Consider the following 26241-nt stretch of genomic DNA (forward strand, 5'->3'; position numbering starts at 1 on the left):
TTGTACCTCTTTGTCACACTAATTTATCATTAGAAAACAGATATGTCTAACGAGAACATATTTCTGAATACAAGATAATTGAGTGTGTGTTTTGAAGTACATTGCAGTTACAGTGCTGGACTGTTTCCAGCAATGAATGGTGAAAGAAATTTAAATAGAAGATCTAAATGACTCATCATTGGCGCTCTACAAGCAACCGTCATACAGCATACTACAATACAAGTCTATAGAAACACTTAGTAACTCTGTGATGCTTGTGATCTGTGAACATGTTAGTATTTAATATGTAAATGGTAATGAAAGTTATCTAATAAAGTATTCCCTTTGATTTGTGCTTAATAATTGAATTTAATCAATAATAATCAAGATGTGTGCTGAGAATGATGTTATATTAAAAATAGATACATCTCTAGTAATTATTAATTTTCAAAGTTTAGGTTATAAACTCTTGTGTAGAAACCTTGATGCATATTATAAACTTCTCAATCACTGCAGCACATGCAGGATTCTATACTGTATGAATTGTACTTTTTCCAGCAACATCACTGGGTCTTAGATTTCAGAGAGACAAAATAAACTTTTTAATCAATGTATACGAATGACACTGTTCCAATCCCCATCTCCTCTACATGTTTGAATGCCCTTGCAAATGAAAACCTTTTTCTTGTTTGTCACTCTCTTCAGAGATTTTGCCTTCGTCGCTAGTGACAAAGACACCTGCATGCTGAAGTGCCATGTCTTCCACTGTGACGTCCCTGCAAAGGCCATCGCCACAGAGCTCCATGAGATGTGCTCAAAGGTAACCGCTCCTTTCAGGAGCCCAAGTTAGCTGTCTTTTAATATACTCTTCTGTGTGCAGACTGCGTGTAGATCTGTGAGACTTTACTGAATCAATTTTCTAGTTAAAGTAAATGAGGTCTAGGTGGCTCAATTTATTAGACTTTCATGTATACGAAGGTCTGGGTTCCATTCCAGGTCAGGTCCCAAGTGCTATGAAATCAGTGGTCTCATCTTAGCCCCCAGTGTAACCCCCCCATCAGAAACTGGGTTTGACAGAATACCAGGGCGTGTTAAAGAGTAAGTAGCAGGGTTCTGTAAGATATAACGTTACACGTCCCCAGGTGTTGCTATAACTGTTTAAATAACATACCTGTCATTTTTAATTTCATGGTCAACATCCTGCCAGCTTTTTACACTTATAACTTTGTAGTGTGTTTCAGCGCTCTTTTCAAAATGTCCACTCTAGTGCACTGGGGTTTGAGGTTTGTCCTCTAAATCACTACAGGAAGAGCGATTAAAAACAAACAAACATACAAGTGCTCTGACTTTTCTGTTTCGTACCATATAATGGATCATTATTGCTGTGTTACCTGTTTGACAATGTTAGCAATAACCCTTACACTATCAGTGCACTAGTGCACCCATTTTTAAAAGAGACTTTAACGTAAAAAGTTGTCGGGATGTTAAGAACGAAAAGAAAAATGACAGGTACGTTATTTAAACAGTTGTAGCAACACGTGGGTTGTAGCAACATGTGTAATGCTGTATTTTTTGGACCCCTGCTATTTACTCTTTAAGGTCAGTCTTTAGCTTTGCTTGCAGAGCTGTGAGGGGATGCTCTCATGGCGTCTGCTGGTACTGTGTCTGACTGTAACTAGTGTAATTGTTCCTCACATGTAAGTTCTGTTTAATTCATAGAAATGATTGTGAAGCATGTAGGCATCTATTCAGGCCCTGATTTATTCACAGTAAAGCCCTTTATAAATAGTCAGTTATCACAGAAGCAGATTCTAATAAAACATGCAGTAAGCCATGACTGCGGGTCTTCTTCTGATTTAGATAATGGCAGAACGAGCAACAATGCACTCCTCCATGCCCCGGTCTCTGACAATGGAGAGCATCTCACCTGAAGATTTACCTCTACAAGGTACCACCACAAAAGGCTTATAGGAGCTTGGTCAAGAATACAGCAGCGTCTGCATGATCTGCCTGTTCTATCCAACCTCCTGGCAGGCTGTTATGGGATTAGAGAGGGTTTGGCAAAAACTTTAACAGTAGCGTTCGGCTTTCACTTACATTTTTTATATGTGCATTTAGAAACAGGATGACAGTCTGCTTTAGTTTACAAATTCCAGTTGAATCAATATGATTCATACAGGTTAGTGTAAAGAAGTATACCTGGAGTGGAGATGGACACAAACTATTTACAAAGTAAACCAGGTCCTGGAACAAGATGACACAGACCATAATAAATAATATAAAATAACACAAAACCTTTATATTGTAAGGCATGAATGTCAATGTTGATACTTTGTAATAACTGGGTAATTACCAAATGATTCCCGCTCTTACATTGTACCTACTGTGTAATTACATAGAATTAGCCCTTGTGTTACAACATTATGTAATTACAGCACTGAGAGAGAGTTTTGTAAACATCCCACAGTTTAGCTTTGAAACATTATGGTTTAACCTAAGATCCAATGGTACATGCCATAGATGGTACAGAGTGTGAAATGATTCTGGCTCTGTGGTTTTCCACAGTCACTTTCCTGGATGCAGTGAGACAGAGCGTTCAGAAGTTTCAGGTGCTGTACATTGGACAACTACCTGTCCCCAGGGCTATGGGTAAGATAATACACACAAACATAAAAAAAGACCACTTTGTTGCATTTTTTGTTATATAAAAATTAAAGGGACGCTTACTATCATCTACATATTTTAATGTAGGTTTTTAGCTGTTAAATATCCTGTCATCTGTGTTCTCAATATAGACTCTAACTGCTAACTATTACTTTTACTAACTATTCTAGAAAAAAAAAGAAATATATACTTTCTGAAACTGATTTTATTTATTAATTTTTATTATTTTGCTACCTCAGAGATTTCACAATTACAATGCGATTCAGATAATAGTTTTCTCTTAATCCACATTATGAAATATATACAGTAGTCTGCTGAATACTGGTATAAGCCACTTGGGGACAGCTGGAAAGCAGGCCCCCTGCCCTCTCGTGGTGCCATGTCAATTTATATTGTATGGCACCCTATCTACTGTTCTAAATAGTTCAGCAACTTAAGGTAAGGACAAACTGTGTCAGAACTGCAGAAACATGACACTCAGTATTGTGGCCTGACTCCAGTTGGCAATAACAGCACCTTTATTGTTAATGAGGAACTGCTTCCAGCAGCCAGTGCCAGCTCTCACTGCAGTGCTTAATCTTAGAATGATTCTATTATAGCCAAAGGCTTTGCTACTGTCTGCCTTCAATTAGCATAATGCTGAGAGTCATGCGTAAGCAGTACAAAGACATTTATTTGTATTCAATTTGCATTCCGAAGCCAATCAAAATTGTTGTAAGAGTTATCAAGCATCCCACTGCTTGCGTTGAGCTTAATGGAGGTCTTCCAATCCCATTACTGTCCAGGCTAATCCTTACTTAGCTTCAAAGCCGCATGTGTCAGAACAAAACATAAACCCTAAGTGCAGGTTCAAGCATTATGCCAGGGATTATACAGGATGGAGTGTTCCCATGTATTAAACATGTGGGCACTTTATTTTGTAATGAAGGTGTCGAACACTGTAAATCACTGTTTTTCTTGATTTCTCCTGATACAGTAGGTATTTCACCACCACCACCCCCCCAACCCCCCCTACGCTCTATGATAGTTAGCTCTATTATTTTGAACTATTTTTGCAGGGATGGAAGTGCTGAACAGAGCAATTGAGAATATCATGAATTCAGGAGATAAAGGTGGATGGGAGCCCATGGCACTGCATGTGTCTGACACCATCTTGTCACTGTGGAAAGGGGAGGTAAATATGCATCCTTGAGTGGGAGCATTAATCACATCATGCCAAATAAAAGACAGTGAAGCATGTGAAGGTTTGACTTGATTTTATGTCTATTAGCTTCATGGGTCTCCTATGTGCAGTTTTGAAAGAAACACAGATTACAGCAAGTATGTATTTTTTGTATTTTAAAACACTATAACTGATGGAGGAGCTGGACAGGTAAGAGGTATGGAATTAGTTTGGTCGCAACAATCGTTTTAAGGTGTGTGTGTGTGTGTGTGTGTGTGTGTGTGTGTGTGTGTGTGTGTGTGTGTGTGTTGTCGTGTCACCTTGTAAGCTACCCACTATTCTAAAACTGAGATATAAATCTCTTAAATTAGATTCTAGAAAACTTTATATATATTTATATATATATATATATATATATATATATATATATATATATATATATATATATATATATATATATATATATATATATATATACAGCTCTGGAAAAAATTAAGAGACCACTGCAAAATTATCAGTTTCTCTGGTTTTACTATTTATAGGTATGTGTTTGGGTAAAATGAACATTTTCGTTTTATTCTATGAACTACTGACAACATTTCTCCCAAATTCCAAACAAAAATATTGTCATTTAGAGCATTTATTTGCAGAAAATGACAACTGGTCAAAATAACAAAAAAGATGCAGTGTTGTCAGACCTCGAATAATGCAAAGAAAATAAGTTCAGATTCATTTTTAAACAACACAATACTAATGTTTTAACTTAGGAAGAGTTCAGAAATCAATATTTGGTGGAATAACCTTGATTTTGCATCTTGGCATGCTCTCCCCCAGTTTTTCACATTGATGTTGGGTGACTTTATACCACTCCTGGTGCAAAAATTTAAGCAGCTCGGCTTTGTTTGATGGCTTGTGACCATCCGTCTTCCTCTTGATCACATTCCAGAGGTTTTCAATGAGGTTCAGGTCTGGAGATTGGGCCGGCCATTACAGGGTCTTGATCTGGTGGTCCTCCATCCACACCTTGATTGACCTGGCTGTGTGAAGAACCCCCAGATGAGTCCAATTTTCAGCTTTGCCCAACACCTCGTTGTCTAATGGTTAGACGGAGACCTCGAGAGGCCTACAAGCCACAATGTCTCGCACCCACTGTGAAATGTGGTGGAGGATCGGTAATGATCTGGGGGTGCTTCAGCAAGTCTGGAATCGGGCAGATTTGTCTTTGTGAAGGATGCATGAATCAAGCCAAGTACAAGGTTGTCCTGGAAGAAAACTTGCTTCCTTCTGCTCTGACAATGTTCCCCAACTCTGAGGATTGGTTTTTCCAGCAGGACAATGCTCCATGCCACTCAGCCAGGTCAATCAAGGTGTGGATGGAGTACCACCAGATCAAGACCCTGTCATGGCCAGCCCAATCTCCAGACCTGAACCACATTGAAAACCTCTGGAATGTGATCAAGAGGAAGATGGATGGTCACAAGCCATCAAACAAAGCCGAGCTGCTTGAATTTTTGCACCAGGAGTGGCATAAAGTCACCCAACATCAATGTGAAAAACTGGTGGAGAGCATGCCAAGATGCAAAATCAGGGTTATTCCACCAAATATTGATTTCTGAACTCTTCCTAAGTTAAAACATTAGTATTGTGTTGTTTAAAAATGAATCTGAACTTATTTTCTTTGCTTTATTCGAGGTCTGACAACACTGCATCTTTTTTGTTATTTTGACCAGTTGTCATTTTCTGCAAATAAATACTCTAAATGACAATATTTTTATTTGGAATTTGGGAGAAATGGTGTCAGAAGTTTATAGAATAAAACGAAAATGTTCATTTTACCCAAACACATACCTATAAATAGTAAAACCAGAGAAACTGATAATTTTTCAGTTGTCTCTTAATTTTTTCCAGAGCTGTATATATAATGTAATATCCTGTCAGAAAAAACAGATACTAAGTAAACCTGACACAAAACCTTCCCATCTATCTCTAGCATGAACAGTGTTTGCTCTCTCTATCAGGATGGGGACGACCCATTTTGGGAATGCCAGGTGTGCTACCTGACCTTCCTGGGGGTGGGGCAGGACACTCACACATTTGCTGTGATTGTGGACATGGGGCGACAGCGATTCGAGTGCTGCGTGTTCTGGTGTGAGCCTGACGCTGGCCACATCTCAGAGGCTGTGCAGGCTGCTTGCATGGTAAGGAAGTCCTGAACTGAATCCAGATTATAACCTTAGAGACCTAATTTAATTTCATAAAACAGCAAACAAACAATTCCTTAGTTTAATTGCATGTCTATTAATCATCACCAGAGGGATTTATTCAGGTGGCAAAACCCAGGTTATCAAACCAGAAATATACGACTCAGACATTACATTTAGGGGGCTTGAGAGTAGACTGAAGTTTAATATATATATGCTGTGCTGATGATGAGTACATAGCTTTGACACTCTAGCCCTATGATTCCCTTTTTAAAAGAAAAACAGATTGGAGTAACAGCAATGAGAAAACATTCCTATAAGCAACTATGCTTCTAATTTTGTTGGAAGTTCCCAAGTCTTTCATTGTGCTCTAGTTTAAATAATCTGTATATGTATATTTCTTCTCTTTTGTTACAGGTGCAGTACCAGAAATGTTTGGTGGCCCAGACCCCTCCGTTGCGGTCCAAGATTTCTCGCTCCGGGGCCAAAATTAAGCGAGCCGCCTCCATGGACACCTCCGCCTTTAATCCCAGTCGTCGGGGTAACTCCCTTCCCAAATTCGGGTCGTCCAGCATGAAGAAAGGGTTGCTGGCCTTCTTTGAGACCTTCAGAAACAAACAGCCAGCAGTGCAGATGCCCTAGAGAGCTCAGGGTTATTAAATGAGGGGAGAAGAACACAGGCTCCCTTTTTAGTTTTTTAAAAGTCCCAAAGTGGATGGGTAGTTTTAAACAGACATGAAATAATTAACCTGGAATAGATTTTCCCTATTTTAAGGGATTTGTGATATCAGCAATTATCACAATTATTACAGATGGTAACAGGCTTTATATCACTACACATGAGGTGCAATTCTTAACCCTAAGCTACCTTTTCATACTGTAGAACTTTCTTGCAGCATCTCTGCAATACCAGGCCTTGGAAAACAATGTTTCTAAAGTCAGCATTTCAGTCGCCAACAATGTGTTTTAACATGTTTTTACGGAAATCGGTAAAGCTGTACAGGAGGTGGCAGTTAACATGAATTAGTTCATTGGAATTCAATATGAAAAAAAAAAAATCATTCAAATGCAGTTGAAAACCCTACTACTTATTGTAAACTGTTATTGAAAAGTAATTTGTGATTTCAATAATGAATTGCTTGTCTGGCTTAATATAGAAAAGTCATTTATAGGTAAGAAAATTGGTGCTGGTTTTTGAAAATTAGCAATTCATGTAGTATTGATGTAATGCTTATTTACAGGTTTGTCCAGCCTATACAAATATATTAAGTTGAGTTATGTATTTTATTTATGTATTTATTTTTTACTTTTGTATAATTCTATCATGTATCGTAACAGACATTTTTAATAGGACAGTTATAATTTTCACAGTTTTAGCACCAACTCCAAGAAGTGCTTGAGAGCACAATTTTGCATTCATTCTATAATTGTATCATTTCTCTATGGTTTAGGAAATAAAATGCACTGTCTGGTTTGTGAAGTCATATTCATCGCAATTTTTAACAAGGCCCTGACATTTGTTTTGTAATAACTGTTGAATGATTTATTACATAATATGACAACAGTCGTTTCAATTTGCGTCAACAATTACAAAGTGTGACGGGCTAGTTTTTGAAAATACAAATGAACAGAGCAAATGTAGAGAAATATTTATATCAATTATGTGTAAATAAAAACCATATATAGCCTTGGCAATTTGGCCCAGGTTTTTATTTCAGTAATTAAGAAAAAAAAAATATATATAAAAAAAAAATAACAAAATGAGATCATAAAGAAAGATAGTAATCCTTGGAAGAAATGCAATTTTGTTTTTGTTTGAAATTATTATTATTTATTATTATTATTATTATTATTATTATTATTATTATTATTATTATTATTTTTTTTTTTTTTTTTTTTTTGAGGTTACATGTTATAGTTTGGTATAGATTTTGGACATTAAAATTATACTGAAGCTTTCAGTACACAATACTCTGTCCATTTTCACTGGCTCACCATCCTGACCTTCAAAACCTATTGTTACATTTGCATTTAACAAATTCAATTTCCTACCACCAAATTATTGATGGACAAGGTTTTTGTTTGATAAAATATGTACATATTTAGTTCAAAGACAGACACCACCCTCCAACACAGTATGAAAACATTTTGACAAATAGTGTTGACTATGACTGTCGGAGAACAGTTTAAGAATTACTGGAAAAGTATGGGGATGTATTATTCATGAACATTAGGTTGCCATGGAGATTAGAAATCAGTGGCAGTTTCTGAAATAAATAACAACATACACATAAGAAGTCAGATAAGAATGAGAGGCTCATGAACATAATGGCAGACTTTTGGTTAACCAGAGTGTGTAAAATGTGTTACATGTTTTAAGTTAGTAGAAAATGTTTTGCTGTCATCTAGTGATTGGGAAAGGGGATGGGGGTGTTTGCTGTTTGTGTTAAATCTGCTTTTTATAGCATGATAAAATATGCTGATACAATTCAGTAAACGGTAACTGAAGTTTAAAACAAAACAAAGAAAATGATTGTCTAGCTTAGACAGTTTCCTTTTTTTTAATTATGTGGTAAAATTACCCCACTGCAGTGAGCAACAGGTGGAATGTTATAGCAATGTTTTCTGGATGTCTCACAGACTGTAGAATTCTACAAGTAGCATGCAACATGTTGCACGGTATTAGTCCTGTAATACTAAATGACTAATTCTTATTTCTCTAAAGAGATCCGTATTTGGGGTACTGTTATGAATCTATATCTGATTGGTCATCCCTAATAAATATATTATTAAATATTATATCAGACTTCCTGTATTTGGAAAGAAAATGTAAGATTGCTAATGACTGAATTATATAGCATGTGATAACAGGTTTATGAAATGTCTTGCCAATTAATTTGAAACGCGAGCATAGTGGTTCATGCTGTAGTTTGGTTTTACTATTTATACAAACAGTGAAAAGGATATTGCAGTAGAACAAAGGATATTAGAGTGTAATGTGTTTAAATCCAATTTTTATTATTGTAGTATTGTCTAGACAATGTGCTGGAGAACCCTTGCAAGGGTCTGTGTTGGTTTTAACAATAAACTACTTGGAAGTCTAATATTTCCATTATGCCTGTCCGTGGGTGAAATGGTGTCTTGTTGTGGTTAATTTTCTAAGTGAAACACCTCAGCAGCCTGGGTGGGCAGATTGCAGACAGCCTGAAGAAAAGGCAATCGGGAATGGGACACATGCAAGTGTGCATACAGCCAACACAGTACTCATTGAGAAAAAGCACATAGAGCAAATAGAAGTGCACAGAAATCAGTGATAAGAACAATTCAGTTGTCAAATGTACTTTTATTTGTCTGCCCATCTACATCAACTGGAATGCCAAAAACAATAATTCACTTGTGGCTCATGTGTAGCAACACATACTGAGTTGAGTAGACCTGGACAACAGATCTAATTATGTGACCATCATTCAGGTCTAGGCTGTTTCTAGAGAGGGCTTTGAGCTCATTTTGTAAAAGCACTTAAAATAGGTTGCCAATGGTAGTCATTTAATGTTTGTGTAAAGACAGCTTCCTGCTAGTTGTATAAAGGAATACTCTTCCACATTATATGCTGTAATGTTTACAAGGCTAGAAACTGGTCACAACAATGTAGGATCCAAATACTAAAGTGGAAGGTATAGAACTAGAAAACAGTCCACGAAGAGAAAGGTGTTATAACAGAGCCACCTCTGTCAGCGAGCAGACAACGTGGGAGAAGTAATTTAAAGACAAACGGACCTAAACAAAAGTGTAAGGCTCAAATCAAAAGAGGTTATGATAAGGTTTTAGAGTGCACTGGTAGGGCTGCTCTTTTCAGTTCCGTTCTTGGAGTCCTACAAAGAGCAACCAGACAAACCTCAAGCCGAACAGCCTCCTCTCGTTTGTAATGTTCTTAAGAGGCGGCTTCTCAATGCAGTGTGGAAATACCTCTGGGTAACTGACTTATAAATTAGAATGTATATATATATAGTCATTTCATAACCAAACACCATCGCTGTACTACAGGAAGTACGGGCCTGTATTTAATGACCTTTAAGATCATTATTAGTCTTTTCTCTGAAAACTAAACTTTTTTTTTTTTTTTTTTAAAGCAGGCAACTAGTTGTACATTAGTTGTTTTTACAACCTAATTTAAAATGTGTACAACTGGAAAATGTCTGCTTTTAAGCAAAATAAGCTACATACTAACTGCTGTTTTTAATTGTCCACAACTCGCACGGTTTTGTTGAAATATTATTTGTTCCCTTTAAGGAGTACTAGCAAGGTTTTACATTACCTGTTATTACCTATTACTGCCCTCACTTTTATTCTGTTGAAGAGTTTTTATTTGTATTTTATTTTTTATACTTGTGTTTGGAATGTACTGATATATGGGCCGGTGACTACAGGCATTGATGCCTTCAAGAATTTATTTTTAAACTTACTAGGCTTACCTAGTAGCACTGCTTAAACTCTCATCGTCCACTCTTTCATATGCTTCCTCATTTTCATCACCTACAAAACAAAAAGTAAGAGGTAGACTTGGGCCAGCATTTGCCATGATCACAGCCTTGACACGCCGTGGCATAGACTCCACAAGGTGCTGAAAGGTTTCTTAAAGGATGCTAATCCATTCAGTCATTAATAATTTCAAATCATTTTCAAGAGAGGTAGGCAGAGGGTGGTGATGATGAATACATCATTCAAATTCATTCCAAGCAGGGGTGAAATTCTGCTGGTACTCACCGGTAATCTGTACTGGGTCTTATTTTAATGCCGGTGCTGGGTACCGGGACTTATTTGATCTGCTTTTCATCCAATGGGCTTGCATTCCATTCATTCACACTAGTGCAGCATTTCTCAAATGTGCTTTCATTCAGCAGAGTTCATGATGCTTGCATTCTGTTTCCTAAAACTGCTATCTCTGTCTCTTAGCTGCTATTGGCCACCAGTATAATCACTCTGATTTCATTCTGATTATATTTCACTTTGGCATACATCACAAATCTTGCCCATTTTGCTCTGTGTCAGTGCTCATTGGTTGATCAACGAGAGAAGACTTTAGCAGTAAAATGTGAAAACAGTGGAGTTTCGATGGTAAAAATTCATGTTAGCGTCTGCCATAAATTACACAGTTGATAAATATTAGAAATAATTATCACAGCGTGCTTTGTCTTGCACCGATTTATAAAATGGAAAGTGATGTGTGGGACAGCAGGGATTAACATAAAAAAAAAACAGGATCAAAAAAGTGTAGCTTCAGATTTGACAAGTGAGTCAGAATCAGGATACAGATGCAGGTGCGCTTTTACACTTTCCAAACACTGGCCCAACTTGCAAGACAAATGTTAAGTACAGTGATCAAAGATTTGTTTTGTTGTGATCCTAGTATTTTCTGTTATGAGGACTATAAATGTACAATGCCCCCTTTTCTACACTTTATTTAAGTTACATTTGAGTTTGCATGTGTGTGAAAAGGCATACGTAAACCACAGTATTAATAATCTTTATTTTTATATAGTGCCTTTCATAGTGGACCACCATCACAAAGCACTTTACAAGATATGAGACTAGGGTGTGTGATCTATGCATCAGCAGCACTTACAACAATGTCTCACCCAAAAGACAGAGCACAAGGAGGTTAAGTGATTTGCTCAGGGTCACACACAGTGAGTCAGTGGCTAAGCTGGGATTTGATCTGAGGATTTGGTGGTTACAAGCCCATTTCTTCAACCACTGGACCACACAGCCTCCTAATGGTACTACTTTATGAAAATGTGTAATTTGTCACTTTGTTATTGTGTAGGCATCACAATGCCAAGGATTAAAAATAAAATAAAATAAAATAAAAACCTGATGTCTACTTTATATTGTTTCTGCCTGAAATATACTATTCTTTTTCTGGAATATATCATGGGTACATATTGTAGGATAAGTAATCTGTAAATAAATAAAAAAATAAATAAAATAACAGAGATATATGTTCTAATCCAAGTTTATCAAAATAGCATGGTCAGGTCCTGTTGCAGGTGAGCACCCAGGGTCTGGCAAGTATGGAGAGGATTTCAAAGAATACAATGGAGATTAAAATGGCCAAGTGATTTTTTGGTTGACCTGTGTTGATCTGCAGTAGTGGTCAGTACATTAAACAACAGAGGGGTATTTCAGCCTGTATTGTGCATTGTTTGACTTAGACCTTTTAGTATCATTTGCTCAAAGCACAGTTGTTTTCTATACACACTTTGTATAACATCCCCCCTTTTTTAGGATATCTTGAAAAAAACCCTCTCTACAGCAGTTACTACATAGTGTAATATTTCTTAATACTTATCATTTAAGGGTTAACTTAAGTGTTATATTACAGTACATGACTGAGTGATACATGCAGAGGGTACAAAGCTTTAAATATTTTCAGCTTCTTTGTTTGTGATGACTTGAATATATTTTATCAGCTATTTTTTAAGGCTTATTTTGTATTGATAAATGTATTGTTTACCAGTTGCACATATTACCTGCACTTTTTTGTTGAATTTCACCCCTGATCCCAAGCATATTCAATTGAATTGAGATCCTGGGATGTGGTAGCTGCTGTCATAAAACATCTGTGCATAATGAACTCATCTTTCTTTTTATTCTACATGCAATAGTAAATCAGATCAAATGAAAGAAATAAATGAGCAATATTTCCTCTGACCTGAAAGGCTGTTAGAGACGATATTTGTGTTGTTCCTCTCTATGATTTCTGTGTAGATGTGTTCTTCATTCCTCCTCGGCCTAAGATTGCTGTCTTGGATGTCATTATTGTTGCTGCTCAAACTTGTAATCCTTGCAAGAGGAAATGGAATGGTCATTTAAAGTATTCAGCTTTCCAATAGAATTCCAGCATTAAACTCAATTACGTGAATGGAGTGAACCATGAGATAACAGGAGTGGATAATATCTGAGATAGAGTTGAGGTACATTGCTAAAGGGTTAAGTAAGCATCTTTTATGATCAATCTTAGGACTGTGGTATAAAGTGAAGCACAAGCAGTCAGGGCAATGATATCACATAATTACTACAAAGAACAAGCCAATGAAGAGCCTATCTGGCCTTTTTTGGCCCATGGCTGGATTGAAAAAACTAATTTCTGGAAAACTCTAATTTAATAACATTTGAGAGCTGACAACATACTCTTAACATAGAAGAATCACGCTTCACCTTTGCAGGAGTAGTTTGTACCTGCAGTAAAGGAACAACAGGGGCCCCAGGAGGAGGAAGGTGACACACACACCAATGACAATCACTGTGAGCTGCAGCGATGGGGGACCCGTGACAAAGCACTTCTCCAGGGGTGTAGAGTTCTGGAGAGTAGTGGACTGCATGCTGAGGGTAGGCTCTGTGCTGGCTATGCTGCCTGTGCTGGCTATGCTGGCTGTGCTGGCAGGGCCTCCTTTCTCTTGTTTTCACAGTGTGAGATAAAAAAAAAAAAAAAAAAAAAAAAAAAAAAAAAAAAAAAAAAAAAACAGAGACACAATAGATTTAGTCACTCAGATATCTTTGTATACTGTTAATTGAGAGAGAAAGTGAGTAAACTGGCACAGTAATTTGGTATTTTAAAAGCCTTTCTCATATACTATAGAACTGTGTTTTACCATGTTTTTTTAAATTCCTTACCATATTTATCAGTGTTGTATCGTGGTTGCCTTTGCTTTACCATGCTTTCATGCTTTTTACAGTAGTACTTTAGCCAAAAGACTGTTGGTGCACAAATCACAGTAGCGGCCACGGCATATCACAGTCTCATAAGGTAGTATTTGATGTTAGTAAAGGTAATTGGAAGCGACGTGTGACCTGCACTTTACAGGGTCTGGGCTGTTCTTGCTAATACTGTTTTTCAAATATTTATTTTGTTTGTTTTTGTTTTCACACAAACCTCTATGCTTTACAGTCATATGCTTTTCTGCCTGCCCAAGAATGTGCCCATCTGATTCTTGGAAAGAGCTTTAGAACATTTTATAAATTGGCTAACCCTTTCCAAATAATTTTCACCAAGACCATGCCGTTTTAGCTGCCATAGTTAAACAACATTTACATACAGGTATTCTGACATACAGCATAATCCAATAAAATGGATAATGCAGTAATAGCATACCAGTGTCTGTACTAATGAGTACCAGCTAAGCACAGCTTTATTTGTCTTCCAAAAATGTCATTACTGCTAATATTGCTACTCAATCAGACTGCTGATAGTTCAGCAAAGATTCCTTCAGGGAATACACTACTAATATCCAAACAATCTTTCTACTGGGGAATTGTCTCAGCCTTCATTATTGTATAATAACAGGGCTTCTTAACATTTCTTGAAAGTAGAAAAAGCTTACCCCTGTGCACCTTGAGTTTGATGGTATAGATCATTTTGATGCTTTTTGAATCGTACAGTGTGCACTGGTAGGAGCCCTCGTCAGAAATCTGGACATCACTGATGGTAAGGGAGAAATTTGCAGTTTGAATCATGTTTGGCTGGGTTTTTATCCTCTCTTGATTCTCTGGATTTACCACCTCTCCCATGCCTGTTATGGTGACTAACAGCTTCTCGCATTTCTTTTGAAAGCAATGGTGCCACGAAACCTCTGCATTGGAGTCTGTTTTCCAAAAATCCTTTTCTTTGCACGGCAGAAGAATGGAAGATCCTCTGTGAATGGATTAGGGAATCACCTGTTCAAAAGTAACTTGAATGCATGAATACATGGGTTTAATCTGAACAATAAAAACAAAGAGTGTTTTAATCTTTTAAGATTAAATGCCCTAGTTTTAGGTTCAATTTGTAAATTAACTGTCAGTTCCAGGTCCTATAAAAATAATCATTGTGTCTTAGCTATAGTAACCCACACTATTTTAAATACATAGTATCATTAGTGTGCAAATGTAGTAGTAATGTAACACCCCATTGCTTCTGTTGTTTTGATTGGTTGTGCATATTAAATCAAACCATTTTATTTGAAAATCTTGGAAAAGTGACAAGAAAGGCAAATTAGTGATTGGCTAATTTAATTGATAACTTTAATAGGTCAAACATGCAATTAATTTAAAACAGAAATAGAAAAGGAACACATAGCCACACATGGTAAAATGCATGACTCTTTTTGAAGTTGTTTAAGATGCCTAATTAAAGCATAAAGTGGTCTAACATTTGCACACGATTACCTATTGTTTCTATATCACCGATTACTGATCAGAAATTTAAATTTTCACACTCAAGCAGGTAGGCATATAAATGATATAAATGGCAAAGGTGTTGCAATAAATTTGTACATACCTGTTTTATTAAATGGGTTACCTTACCTTTTAACCACACAAATAATGTACAAAATACCTGGGTTGTGAAACGGTTTTCCTGGTAGAAATGTTTGGTATTCACACACTTGCAAAAATTAACTAAAATCCTTACCTGAGGTGCCTAGAATGAAAAGAATTCTGCTGTCCATGTTCAAAGGCAGAAATGATGCTGTGGGAGTCAATTCTCAGCATTCGAGAGCAACAAAGATTGGGGAAAAAACCTTAACTTCCTGTCTCATAAATGTACCACCTTTGAGTAAAATCACAGTTATACAATAAAATCTTTTTTTTTTTTTTTTTCTCAAACAACCAATAAAACATAGCAATTATTTATTTTGTATTTTAAAACGGATCAAAATTGTTAAGACATGCCAAAAGTGTTTTGAATGCAATCACTTTTTCCTCTGGTTGAACAACAGTTGATTTGATTTTTCCAAAGGTCTGTTCTGTTTTTTCAGTTAAACAGAATGCAACAGCTGAAATATCATCCTTGGGGGATTTTTGTTATGCTTTGGCAGAGAAAAGCTTAAATAAATTCTGTGGCATATGATTGTTTGACATTCATTTGTATTGAACTGCAACTAAAGTATAAGCATTTGTATCAAATATAGGATAGCCCATATGGAGAACCCCCCTTGCTACCCATACACATATGGCATTTCATTATGAGTGGAATTGTAGTTTTCTGCTGTACTCTAAAATGCCTGTGTTTTTTATGTAGGACGGATGATAATGGGAAGACAAAATCACAGATCAGAATCTGTGCCTTATTGCTTAACTAATAGGTTTGTAAGTGACACATTATGTTTTGATTGAATACACGTTGTAAATGTTAGAAAAATGTAACTACAGCAAGTTACTTAGTACTGCAGTAATACTGTTGTAGGTTCTGCTTATGGCCATTATAAAACATGTATACAACATGTTGTACCTGTTTATTGCCTGTCAACCTTTGTTTTTTTTTTAATATTAAATCTAATGTAAACAGTGGACTAAAACTGAATTAAACATTTTGGAATAGAGCATTTTTAATGTTTTAAAACTCAAAATAAACAGCTGATTTTTTTTTTTTTTTTTTTTTACAGGACTGCTATGTAAATCATATTTGTTTCTTACTGGTTTTGGAAAATGAATTATTCCACTTCCAGAAAACTACATCAAACTGTGCACTGGAGGCAAATCTTTTTTAGCTCATAAAAAAAACAAAAAAAAAAACAGCATAATCTTCAACCGAAGGAAAAGTGTGCACAGAAAATATTGTAGTCTGATATCATCATGCATGAATTATTAAGTGTGTGCCAGCTTACCCTGCAGTTTCAGTCACTCTATACTGTACTTTCAGAGAGACCGGTTACTGCACAGTGTGCCAATTGCTCAGACCATCAGCATCAGATTAATGAAAGACAATTACAGAAGTTTAAAATTCAACTGAAAACTGGATATTATGTCTTAAGCAAGCATGGACTTCTGAATTATGAACATTATTTAACTAAATAAGAGCTGAAAGGCACATTTATGAATTGGTGTATTACAATTGCCCAAGCCTTACTGAGCATGTACTCCCCTTAAAAACGGTTGCTGACATGTGCTATATGCTGTACCCTCCTACAGAGGGGTCTCTGAGTCAAAGACAGCAGACCCTGGCAGCATACTGTCCAATGTTATTATTTGCTGTATGTGGCCCATGTGAAGGCTTCTTTCTATGGGTCTGGAAACACATGTTCTTTGTGATCAGTGAATATTTCATGTAGTTTAATGGTTGCTGATGTTGTATATTTAACACATCAACTGGCTTCTATGGTGTTAAATATTTATATCCTGTTTAGACCCAGCTATGTATTTTTTTTTTTTTTTTTATGTGGTTAAACTGTTAACTTCAGATCAGCCCTGATTTGACCACTACTATTGCTATTTCTAGGTCTTGATTAGACCACATTCTGGTTCAAGTTTTTATTTCAAGACCATGGTCATTATTATTCCTTAAGTCACTGCTATTGTTTCAATTATGGTACCAAAGTGTACAGAATGTGTGTGCTACATGATCACGAAATTGGCAATAAACACTTTTTATTATCAGTACTACTGGGATCTATATTTTTGTTTATTTGGTGCGTTTGAGACACCTAAATAAAATTCACAATCAGTTTCCCTTAAATGAACACAAAAGGGTGCCTGTTTGGTAGATTTCTTAATTTGTTTTGAAGATCTGAGAACTGAATGCCTTTGAGATCATGTTCAGTAGTTTTATATTTCTTTCTTATGTAAAATCCTGTATGAAAAATAAATATGAAATATGATATTCAATTACATTTTGGTTAGCCTTTTTTTCAGACCACATGTATTGATATTATTATTATTATTATTCCACTGGGTACATTCAAAATGGAACGAGGTAGGTCTGGCAACATTCCATAATAACAATATCAATGAAAATAGTGACGTCATCAGGAGTGACGTGGAAGGAATGGTTTGTTTTACAAAAACCAGGTAATGCCAAAACAAATTACAAAGAAAACACATTTCAATTAAAATGTGTTAAGTGAAAAAAGATTTATTGATGTAGACATATTAATATGTGTAAACTGTACTATTTTGATAAGTTGCTTGCTATTTTTTATTTATTTTTTGCTGTTGTTTCTCGTGCAGAATTTCTTTTAATCGGTTGACAGACCAACTATTTGTGTTTAGACTTTTTACTTTTACGTCGATTCAAACATAAGTTCCAGTTGTAAACCAACGCTTTCGATGTGTATAAAGTCTACCTCCATACAAACTTGTTAAATACTAACATGACATTGGTGAAATGTTAGGAGCTATCGCTGTAACGTATTTGATCGTATAAATAGTTTCTAGGGACCATCATTTATTGAGTACATTATAAAGTACAATCTAATGACATATTGTTAATTAAACACATACCGGTATGCAGTATACAATTTGCAAATGTAAACATATATAGACTTCTGTGTGGTATATATTGTGCTACTTGTTTTAAGTAAGACAATTCGAAAACTGTACAATATGTATAATCAAAGTTGTTTTTATCAGGCGCTTTATATACAGGTTATATATTCTATCCTGGACATTTAAATGTGCAGATAACAATCACCAGGCTATACAAACAGGAGTACAATGAAGTAGGTTTGACGAACAACTTTTTTTTTTTTTTCCTGTTTATCAAGATCACGTTCAAGATCCTGCATCATTTTGCAGTTAGAAAACGTGTGTTTTTAAAAACCTGTGATTCCCTGACCACAAGTTCTGTTTAAGAACAACAGTTACTTTCTTGCTGTTCTTACTACACGAGGGTCATGGAAAGGCTTTGTTTTAATTATGGAGAAATATTGAACATCATTGTTCTTTTTGTATTACTAGGTAATCAGGAAAAGGGCTGGAATGACCCTCCACAGTTTTCTTATGGCCTGCGGACACAAGCACAAGGGGTACAAAAGCGTAATTTCTTAAATAAATGAGTACCTCCACCTCAGCTGGATGGGTCCCAGGGTAAGTGCTGTTTTACTTACTGGCCTCTTTGTAGGGCTAGAAAATGAGACAGCTTTTAAAGTTTTTTTTTTTTTTTTTTTTTTTTTCTCGACACAGTGTATATTTCTCAATTTTTCCAAAAAACACCCAATAAAAAACCCCACACCACTACGAATCGAAAAATAACCAACCTTACGATATAAAAGACCTTAAATGTAATACCTAACTGGTTTATTTTTAGTTTTGTAACTGTAACGTGTGTTTTTCATATACTGAGCATCAAAATAAACTTTTATCACTATTATAACACATTTATTTTCGGAAAAAAGGTATATAAATAATGCACATTGACAAAATGTTTTTGGTTTCTTTTTTTCAATCGATCATTCATCCTTGACCATGAGACGCTCGAGTGACTATAACTGAAGCATATGTACTTAAACACCTACTTAGTGAGACAGTTGATTGGACACTGGATATGGAGTGATTTCAGCTGTTGAATTGCAAGCTTAAATAAAAGCAATAAAGAACATTACAGAAAAAAACACCAAAACGCCACGTCTGTCAAGAGAGCAGCGCCTTTGTGCAATCAGCATGTTGGAGGCTGGACTAGGGCAGCGTACTGTGGCTCGCCGTCTTGGGTGCTCACAGCCAGCAGGACGTGTGTCTTCTAGAGCTCGGAGACCACTGAACAGGCAGATGCTTATCCAGGCACTTTAGAGAGTAAAATGTCAATTGTTGATCTTCACAATGAAAAGTCACTGCACCTGCTCTAAAACAGAGTTTGTTATTTTTCGATCACATCTAGTGAATTTTATCCAAATATAAGTGGTAAGTTTCTTTTGATGCTCAAATTTAAGTGGCAAGTTTCTTTTGCTGCTCAGTATATATTGTTTTCCTTTTACTTAAGCAGTAATAAAAATAAAAAAAAAAACTTTGGATTAATCTTGGTAGTTTCTATTTAGCTAAAGAAATACAACAATCAAGAGTAAGAGAGGCAAGATGGTCGTTGTAATGCAGCTTTTTTTTTCAAAGTGAAATAGAACCCTACAATGCTTTTTTTTTTTTTTTTTAATTGAGCATGTGTATACTTCATGATTTTCATAGGTTTTTCATGGTTGCTGTATCTGCTCATTTTTAGTTTCTTTGATGAGTGGAACTCCACTGCCTGCTAAACCTTTGTCTCCTACTTTGCCACTGGCTCCACCTCCATCCACAGTGGTCCTGCCTGCCTGCAGGCTATCTGCAGTGGACTGCACAGCCCTGTCGACCTCGACTCATACAGAGTGTGAGGCCAGTATAGAGGATGTGATGGGGTTACTGTACTGGGCACTGACAGCCTGCAGGACGACAGTCAAGGTAACCATGAAGGGAGCTCCTCTTATCTTCCCTTTTGTATGCTTAAAACACTAGGACACATTCTCTTTCTAATTTTGTATTTAATACAGGTGACAGCTTGGGCCCTATTTTAATGCATTAAAAACATGTTCAATAAAAATAAGGGCTGTCAAGCAATTATATTTAATTGATACAATTACTGCATTCATCTCATTCAAGATTGTTTTATTTATTTATTTATTTATTTATTTTTTTAAAGTTCTTATTACCTTTAAGGCCTAATGTGGTATTGGACCTTCTTATTGTCATGATCTGCTGAGCCCATATGTCCCTGGTCGTTCCCTGAGATCGGAAAATGCTAATCTTCTGACAGTCCCTAAAATTAGTTTGGACTCTGTCGGAGCCAGGGCATTTAGTTATAGTGCCTCTCATCTTTGGAACTTGCTCTGGATTCATATCAGAAATGCTAGCACAATTTAATCTTTTAAATACTGTTTGAAAACATATTTATTTATGTGTGTTTATTGGTAACTAGATTATATATTAGTGTGACAGTATTGAAAGGAGTTCCTGTCGTAATTTGCCCTCCCGACCACCGGCAGCGCTGCGTAGGGTTGACCGTGATTGGTTCAGCAGGCTGAACTCTGACCATGCAGGAAGTTCCGAGTCAGGCGGCCACCTTGGCCCAAGGTAGAACCATGCGGCCGTCGGGTCCCATCATTGCAATCAGTTGTGCTGTTCTTGTTGATTGGCTGATGTGGGGCAGCGTGCTGATTGCAGGGGTGGGACTTGGCAGTATTTAAGCAGTATGGTTTTGCCATTCGGTCTCCATGGGCTGAACTGAAAACACCTGCTGTGCTTGTTGTGTTGCTTTTATTCACTGCTGTTATTCACAGAAGCTTGAAAACCTTGGACACTGTGTTGGATTACCGGAGTGAGGAACCGAGGACTGGCCATTAATCTGTGAAAGAGAGCTAAGAGGCGGTGAGAGGAAACCCACCGCAGTACCACAAAGAAACCCAGTGCTTCCTTTGTTGTTATTTGTAACCGTGACATTTTTTTGTTTACTCTTTTTATTTCAAACCTGAGTTTACCATTGCTGGTATTCCAGGTGGTTTTCTTGTTTATTTTTTGCAATACTGGACTGTTCTATTTTTATTATTTTTGTAAAATAAAACCCTGCCCTGATACCATTGATGGTACAGGGCTCTAAGGACTAAACTCCATTTCCGGCTCCTGTGTGCTGTCATTTCTGGTCCTTCCCAAAAGCTCCGGCACTGGTGATGGGAGTGTGTAATCTATAGATACAGACTTTTTTATATTTCTTTTGTAAAGCGCCCTGGAATGTTTCCATGAAGAGCGCTATATCTACACTTTAAACATAAAATAATATATTATAATTATAATAAATTATTAATATAATAATATAATATATAATATAATAATAATAATATAATAATATAATAAATTTTTATCCAAAAGTCGTATTTCACATACAGCATAAAGTGTATTTTGAGAAAGGTGTGTTTAGCATGCAGGTGGTGCTTCAGATTGGATGTAGCCTACATTTGTGATACTGAAAGTTTCAATTTGCCAGTAGCTATGTCAAAGTTTTTTTTTTTTTTTTTTTAAATAAACTTCCCATTCACTTTTAGTATTTTGCTCCAGAATACAGTTATATGACTTTCTATGCAAACAGTGACTGCACTCATTACTCTGCATGCGCTTGAGTATATTACAATGGTGACGCAGGGAATGAGTTACGGTATGCTAAGGGGTTAAGACAGAGGAGTGTGATTAACGCGTGTTAAAAAAAAATAAAAATATCCAAAATAATTAATGGGCTAATCGCAGAAGTTAACTGCAATGAATCGACAGCCCTAGTAAAAATAGAAGATAGCAGGTTCCAGTATGCTTGATTTCTGAATTTCACAAGTGTCTTTGTTATACATGTACCATGTTTGTTTCTCTCTCTCTCTCTCTCTCTCTCTCTCTCTCTCTCTCTCTCTCTCTCTCTCTCTCTCTCTCTCTCTCTATCTATATATATATATATATATATATATATATATATATATATAGCAAACAACACTTCGAAACCTTTGACACGGTCTTCTTGTGTAAATGAACATCAGACCACAGATAGTTTGCAAAAACAGGTCAGTGTCTGTATATTTATTCAGTACAACACAGAGTTGCTGAACTAAACTTTTAAATAAGTTGTTAACTATAACCAGACAGCTAAGCCGTTTGCCAACACACACCTTTTCGTAAGGTCTCCGTTTGACCAGACCCTCCATTTGCTGCCCTGCTTATATACATCTGCCTACTAATTACAGGCAGGTGTAGCTAATTAAATTAGTGCCAGGTGTTTCTGATCCTGGCTCAATAAAAATATTAAACTATGTGATTGTGTAAAAACAGCCACAAAACACCCATTGTCCTTGCAGACCATTAAAACTTTAAATGTGATTTTTTAAAATTTTTTTATCATTGGACATTTCAACAATAAATGTACAAAGCCAATTTTTAGCTCATTTCCAGGAGTTATGCTTTAAAGAGGAAAGGGATCATATTTATTGTGCCATTCCTTGTACTCAGTAATTGGAGATCTGGCAAGCAACATGTAATGCATCATTGAATGTATTGCTATATTGTGATCAAGTTGATCCAATCAACCCCTTAGTGCATATGTTAAAGGCTTTTAAACCAGTCCACGCAGGAAGACAGGCTCTTTTTTAATGCACCTGTCATTTCGTTTTTCAGAGGCAGGTTTGTGATGAAGTTTGTAAACGGCTGACCCTGTTCTAAGAGATGTGGATCAGTGGAAATCTATCGTCTCCTGTAAGGAAGAGAATGTACTGTCTGGCACAAGATAAAAGGGGTGCATTTCATAACCACTACATTTTATGAACCTCCTTTGCTGGAATACTTAAATCCAGTAGTGATGCTGGGTTTTAGCTTTGTCTGCATGTTGCGGGGCACCGATACATATTCCCGCAATTTAGAGTCTTGAATAGATCTAGAAACCCCCTTAATTCTATTATGATAAAACTTGCCTTAGGAAAAGTTACCTTTGCATTGTTATATAGGACACAATTATATTTTACATCCCTCTAGAGAACTGTTTAACCAAGAGCTGTCCGACAGTTTTAGACTTTTTGGTTTTATAGGTTAAGTATGCTTTAGACTGTTAATGTCTTTGAGAGAGGCTACAGATGAAATGCAACATAATTGAATTTGCATTAAATGTTAAATAAGTAGTCACTTGGTTCAGTCTTCACATACAGTGAATGTCACACGTACATGTGCATACAGTGCATGTCATGGTGATATACTTCTTCATACCTTAATACTACTTTCAGATGAGTCAGTGAAGAACCTCTGAAAATTCTGTTGCCAAACTGATTTCTCTTAAAATAACAAGTCAAATACTCAAGCCGTGAGAGCAAAGCTGTACAGCATATTTAGGGGATCTGATTTTAGTTTTTGTTCACTTAAAAGCTGACTAAATTGTAGCAACTACACTAAGACAACGCTTCAGTAGTTTTTTGCTATTTAAAACTGCAAACAACATTAATATGCTGTGACTGCACTTGCTTTGTCCTTACACTCCATTAAAACCTTAAATGTGATTCTTCAATACAGCCATAATGTTGAGCTCACTGAGACATTTGTCTCGAGATCCATCCATTAGACAGTCAAAACCCAGCACCCCCAAAGTTAGGGGACACTATTTGTTGTGTTTTGTGTTTTACAGAATTGAAAAAACAGAACTGGGACTCTGCTGATGAGACTCATCGCTCCCTGATAGTGGACTATGTCAGTGAAGTCAGCCAATGGATGGTGGGGGTGAAAAGGCTAATTGCAGAGACCAGAAACCTCCCTACTGAAGTCTTCAACGCTGAGGTAGAAGGACCAAGCCCAAAAGAAGACATAACCCAAAACACCCAATAGAACTAATGGAAAAAAGTAGAAGACACACTCTCTCTCTCTCTCTCTCTCTCTCTCTCTCTCTCTCTCTCTCTCTCTCTCTCTATCTATATATATATATATATATGTTGATTGACGTGGATTTGATTTAGATTTTTCTTCTGTTCACTCACTTTGCATTTAGTTAATTGATAAATATAAACTATTAACATGTCTATTTTTGAAAGCATTCTTACTTTATAGCATTTTTTCACACCTGCCTAAAACTTTTGCACAGTACTGTGTATATATATATGCATATATATATATATATATATATATATATATATATATATATATATATATATTCATATATATATATTAATCATCTATACTATATATTGATAATACGGAAGTGCCTTGCAAAAGTATTCAGACCCCTGACCAATTTTCTCATATTACTGAATTACAAATGGTACATTGAAATTTAGTTCTGTTCGATATTTTATTTTAAAACACTTAAATTAAAATAATACAGCCACCAAACATAACCATCTCCAAACCAAATTATCCATTCAATAAAGTATAATAATGTTAACTGTTTAGTTCATATATATATATATATATATATATATATATATATATATATATATATATATATATATATATATATATATATATATATATATATATATATATATATATATATATATATATATATATATATATACACATTAGTGCCTTGCAAAAGTATTCAGACCCCTGACCAATTCTCTCATATTACCGAATTACAAATGGTACATTGAAATTTCATTCTGTTCGATATTTTATTTTAAAACACTTTGAAACTCAAAATCAATTATTGTAAGGTGACATTGGTTTTGTGTTGGGAAATATTTTTAAGAAAAATAAAAAACTGAAATATCTTGCTTGCATAAGTATTCAACCCCCACACATTAATATTTGGTAGAGCCACATTTTGCTGCAATAACAGCTTTAAGTCTTTTGGGGTAAGTATGTACCAGCTTTGCACACAGTGTCGGAGTGATTTTGGCCCATTCTTCTTGGCAGATTTGCTCCAGGTTGTTCAGGTTGGTTGGACGACGCTTGTGGACCGCAATTTTCAAATAGTGCCACAGATTCTCAATGGGATTGAGATCAGGACTTTGACTGGGCCACTGTAGGACATTCACCTTTTTGTTCTTGAGCCACTCCAATGTTGCTTTGGCCTTGTGCTTGGGATCATTGTCCTGCTGAAAGGTGAATTTCCTCCCAAGCTTCAGTTTTTTAGCGGACTGAAGCAGATTCTCTTGCAGTATTTTCCTGTATTTTGCTCCATCCATTCTTCCTTCAATTGTAACAAGATGCCCAGTCCCTGCTGATGAGAAGCATCCCCACAGCATGATGCTGCCACCACCATACTTCACTGTAGGGATGGTGTGTCTTGAGGCATGGGCAGTGTTAGGTTTGCGCCACACATAGCGCTTTGAGTTTTGGCCAAAAAGCTCTATCTTGGTCTCATCTGACCACAAAACCTTTTCCCACATTGCAGCTGGGTCACTCTCATGCTTTCTGGCAAACTCCAGACATGCTTTCAGATGGTACTTTTTGAGTAACAGCTTCTTTCTTGCCACCCTCCCATACAGGCCAGTGTTATGCAGAGCTCTTGATATGGTTGACTGGTGCACCATTACTCCACTCCCAGCCACTGAACTCTGTAGCTCCTTCAAAGTGATTGTTGGCCTCTCTGTGGCTTCTCTCACAAGTCTCCTTCTTGTTTGAGCGCTGAGTTTTGAGGGACGGCCTTTTCTTGGCAGTGCCTGGGTGGTGTGATGCAGCTTCCACTTCCTGATTATTGATCCAACTGTGCTCACTGGGATATCCAAACACTTGGATATTATTTTGTACCCTTTCCCTAATCTATGCATTTGTATTACTTTATCTCTAACTTCTGTAGAATGCTCTTTGGTCTTCATTTTCCTTCAGATTCACAGCCTTACCAATGATCCTTCAACAGTGGGGTTTTTATCCAGAAAATGTGACAGCAACTTTAATGGTTCACAGGTGGAGGCCAATGGTAAGGTAATTGTGTCCTCGTTAGGGCAATTTCTTTCATTGGTGCAAACTGGGAGCTTCCACAGCACAGGGGTTGAATACTTATGCAAGCAA

At 36.4% G+C, this 26241-nt stretch overlaps 1 protein-coding gene and 1 pseudogene across 2 annotated transcripts in view; both read left to right on the top strand.

Annotated features, from left to right (window-relative positions):
* LOC121323967 (amyloid-beta A4 precursor protein-binding family B member 3-like) overlaps positions 1-7759 on the top strand; it is a 29833-nt gene extending 22074 nt beyond the window's left edge. For both annotated transcript variants that reach the window (XM_041265321.1, XM_041265322.1), the window contains 6 exons: positions 685-799; positions 1840-1927; positions 2545-2628; positions 3702-3817; positions 5824-6003; positions 6424-7759. In XM_041265321.1, coding sequence (XP_041121255.1) covers positions 685-799; positions 1840-1927; positions 2545-2628; positions 3702-3817; positions 5824-6003; positions 6424-6648 — 808 coding nt within the window. In that variant the 3' untranslated portion in view covers positions 6649-7759. The remainder of the gene's footprint in view (positions 1-684; positions 800-1839; positions 1928-2544; positions 2629-3701; positions 3818-5823; positions 6004-6423) is intronic.
* A 12202-nt stretch (positions 7760-19961) lies between these two features.
* LOC121324853 lies at positions 19962-24117 on the top strand (annotated as a pseudogene).
* The last annotated feature ends 2124 nt before the right edge of the window (positions 24118-26241 follow it).

This window comes from Polyodon spathula, chromosome 12 (assembly GCF_017654505.1).
Source record: "Polyodon spathula isolate WHYD16114869_AA chromosome 12, ASM1765450v1, whole genome shotgun sequence".
NCBI lineage: Eukaryota > Metazoa > Chordata > Actinopteri > Acipenseriformes > Polyodontidae > Polyodon > Polyodon spathula.